Below are 4,050 nucleotides of genomic sequence, written 5' to 3'. Positions count from 1 at the left end.
AAAAAAAAGAAATTGATTTTGTGAATGAAACAAATTTATAAACCGAGAGTGTTTGCTTGGAAAGCGCAAAAAACTATTGTAATAATAATAGAAATAACTATATGAAAACTCATTAAGGCCATCAGAACTCTTATTAATACATGTTTATAAAACTTATCACTTAAACGCTAGAGAGCTGTACCTCCCAATAGTACCTCTTTATGGATAGCTGTACCTCCCAGTGGTAACTATCTATAGGTAAAGTAGGTACAACCTTGACCTTTTTGGTACCTACTTAGAAGTAAGAGTCATGTGTCTCTCGAAAGACTCAGTACAGTACCTGTAAGCTAATTCTTCAATAATTTACGTGTAATAATATCTGTAAGAATACCGGTAAAAATACCTGTAATCATGTTTAGAACAAACCTGTAAGCTAATTCTTCAATAATTTACGTGTAATAATATCTGTAAGAATACCGGTAAAAATACCTGTAAAAATACCTGTAAGCATGTTTAGAACAAACCTGTAAGCTAATTCTTTAATAACTACTAAATCAGTTGAGCTAAAGTTTTCCATGTTTTTCTTTTTACTTCATGGAAGTTTCCAGAACCAGTTGATATTGCTACAAAAAGTCTAAATCAAATTTTTAAAGATCTCCTACGCCAGTGGCATGTAAAAAGCACCATCTGAACATGACTGGTGGCACGTAAAAGCACCATCCAAACGTGGGTCAATGCCAGCCTCCTCTGGCCCCTGTGCTGGTGGCATGTAAAAAGCATCCGCTACACTCTTGGAGTGGTTGGCGTTAGGAAGGGCATCCAGCTGTAGAAACACTGCCAGATCAGATTGGAGCCTGGTGCAGCTTCCTGGCTTCCCAGACCCCAGTCGAACTGTCCAACCCATGCCAGCATGGAAAGCGGACGTTAAACGATGATGATGATGAAAAGTTCATTTTTCCACCATTCACTCAGATGTGTGTCAGTCTTAGGATCTCATCAGTGAAGAGTTCTTTTCATCTTTCCATTTCCTATTTGCAGTCCTATAGGACATTCTCCATTACATTACTTATATACAAGTCTTGTCTCAGTGTATCACGACCTTTATTTTGTTTATATATTTTACATTTATACCTGTGTCATATTTGTTTCTGTCGCATTCATCAACATTCGCTTAATATTGGCTAGAGAAATATTGAGCTTTGTTTTTAATGACCAGTTGATCTAGCAAGCGGGGCTTCGTATCAGTGAGGGGGGGGGGCATTGATGCTGTCTAGTGGTAGGCCCCGAAACGGCGCGCATTCTCTCCTGATGACCCCATACACTTGCTGGCTTCCGGTATGCGGAGTTCTCGAATGGTTGCACTTGCATATGTGAGTTGTTTGCAAGACAGCGATGCACTGTTGACGCCACCAAAAATGAATAATATTATCATTAAAGGCGTGAAATTGTAATGATTTGTTTTTTTTTTTGACGATAACTAACAAGGAATGAGCATGACCATGTCTTGTGACTTTTCCTTTGTTGTGCTTCTGTTTAATTTTTGAAACTTATTTCTTTAAACTATATTTTGGACAAGTTGATTATTTCTAACAATTTTGTTTGTTCTTTCAGGAAAACATTCGGAAAAACTTCCAGAATATACATTTAAAACCTGACAATTTTGCAGAATATCTAATTGAACAAATTGGTTTTTCACGTTACGAAGTCATAGACGTCCCTTTCAACCAGGCAAAAGGTAAGCTTCAGTGTGTGATATACAAGTCTGGTATGTTGCTTTGAAGTTTAGTTGTGGGCAACTGATATATTACTTAGAGATAATGATTTGGGAATTTTTCATTCAGGAAGGGTTAGGAAGGGCATCAATCTGTAGAAACTCTGCCAAATCAGATTGGAGCCTGGTGTAGCCATCTGGTTTTCACCAGTCCTCAGTCAAATCGTCCAACCCATGCTAGCATGGAAAGCGGACGTTAAACGATGATGATGATCATCATCATCATATCATCATAGGTGCAGCCATAGCTGTGTGGTAAGAAGTTCACTTCCTCACCACATGGTTCCAGGTTCAGTCCGATAGCGTGGCACCTTGGGCAAGTGTTTTCTACAATAACCACCTCAGGCCAACCAAAGCCTTGTGAGTGGATTTGGTAGAGAGAAACAGAAAGTGGCCTATTGTGTGTGTGTGTGTGTGTGTGTGTGTGTGTGTTAGTTCCCCACGGCTACTTGGCAACCAGTGTTGATGTGTTTATGTCCCTGTAACTTAGCAGATCAGCAAAAGAGACCAATAAGATAAGTTCCAGGCTTAAAACGAAGTAGATTGATTTGTTCAACTAAAATCCTAGTCATAAATATGTGTGAAATTGTGGTGGTAGGTGATGGCAGTGATAGAATGAGTTGCAGGCTTAAAAAATAAGTACTGGAGATTTTCCTCAGTCATCCCCAGCCATCTGGTGCATGGCTTGCCACAAGGCCTCTTCCAGCCCACAACTATTGCGTTAACTTGCTTGCAGTCCTGTGCCAGCCCCTCTGCATCCTCCAAGGTGAAGTCGAACCTCTGGAGATTTTCCCCAGTCATGCCCAACTATCTGGTGCAGGGATTGCCACAAGGTCTCTTCCAGCCCACAGCTGTTGTGTTGAATGAGAGTAAAGCCCTGGAAGGATGATCTAGCAGGAGACGGAGGACATGTCTGTACCTACTCACAATTAAATGGACACTTAAAGAAAAATTAACAAGATCATGGGGACATGCTACCAAGAAATGACAGTAGTCTGTATTAATTTTCTTTTTATATGCCAAGAAATATACATTCTTTTATATTTGCTAAGTAGCTCTCTCTTCATTGCTTCAGCAAGTATAGTAAAGTTTATACTTTAAGACTGGAACACATCCATAGTTCTTAAGGCGCATGACTCAGTAGTTACAGTTTTGAGCTCACAGTCATGAGGTAGTGAGTTCAATTCCTGGACCGGGCTGTGTGTTGTGTTCTTGAGCAAGACACTTTATTTCATGTTGCTCCAGTTTGCTCAGCTGTCGAAATGAGTTGCAACATCACTGATGCCAAGCTGTATTGGCCTTTGCTTTTCACTTGGACAACATCGGTGGTGTGGAGGGGGAGACTGGTATGCATGAGCGACTGCAGGTCTACCAAAAAAACAACTTTGCCTGGACTTGTGCCTCGGAGTGTAACTTTCTAGGTGCAATCTCATGGTCATTCATGACCGAAGGGTGTCTTTACTCTTTACCATAAGAATGAACAATATTAGTCAATAATGAGTTCTTTATCTCCTTAGCTTTTTGCATTGAATATTTTAATTATTTTGATATTTTGTTTTCTTTCCTTTTTAGGTTTCCAACGGCCAATTTTCCTCTTTCACAAAGATCCTCTCCCCTCATCATCACTTCTTTCATACCATGGTGAGATTAACGCTCAAGAGACATCCAGTGCTGGAGTGAGTTCATCTGCTACAGCTGGCCAGGAATGTGAAATGTATGATGCCACAAAAAGCTCTATGACAATTACAGAGCAGTCGACAGCGCCATCTAGCGGATCTTCTAATGAGTGCGGAAACAAAATCCTCAATCTACGTGGAGCTGCTTCAGCTGGCCAGGAATCCGAAATGTATGATATCACGAAAGGCTCCGTTACGAGTACAGAGCAATCATCAGCATCATTTAGTGGACCTTCTAATGAATGTGAAAATACGACCCCTTCTGCTACAGACATTTCTAGCTCCCTACTTTTAACCACACATTCTACCCGCGTTCAAAATAACGAGACCGACAAAGTCTCGCAAGGTCTGCTCAAATCTCCTTTACCGTCAGCAGAACCAAAGTCAACAACACCATTTTCTTCCTCTGCTACTACTTATCTCTCTTCTTCGTCATCGTCAGCATCAGCAGCAACAGCCCCAGCAGCAGCATCGTCGCCATCATCCACATTGTCATCATCATCATTACCACCACCACCACCACCACCACCACCATCACCATCATCATCATCATCATTGCAAACCACTCTTTCGTCTACATCAGTGTCTTCAGTGTTGATATCATCATCTACCATCACCGCCACT

The 4,050-nt window shown here is 40.9% G+C and overlaps 1 protein-coding gene across 1 annotated transcript in view; it reads left to right on the top strand.

Annotated features, from left to right (window-relative positions):
* LOC106878721 (7SK snRNA methylphosphate capping enzyme) overlaps positions 1 to 4,050 on the top strand; it is a 47,415-nt gene that overhangs the window by 42,532 nt on the left and 833 nt on the right. The window contains exons 3-4 of the mRNA XM_014928029.1: positions 1,591 to 1,714; positions 3,323 to 4,044. Of these exons, the coding sequence (XP_014783515.1) occupies positions 1,591 to 1,714; positions 3,323 to 4,044 (846 nt within the window). The remainder of the gene's footprint in view (positions 1 to 1,590; positions 1,715 to 3,322; positions 4,045 to 4,050) is intronic.

The sequence above is a fragment of the Octopus bimaculoides genome, chromosome 25 (genome assembly GCF_001194135.2).
Source record: "Octopus bimaculoides isolate UCB-OBI-ISO-001 chromosome 25, ASM119413v2, whole genome shotgun sequence".
NCBI classification, from domain to species: Eukaryota; Metazoa; Mollusca; class Cephalopoda; order Octopoda; family Octopodidae; genus Octopus; species Octopus bimaculoides.
This window is presented reverse-complemented; position numbering and strand designations above follow the sequence as displayed.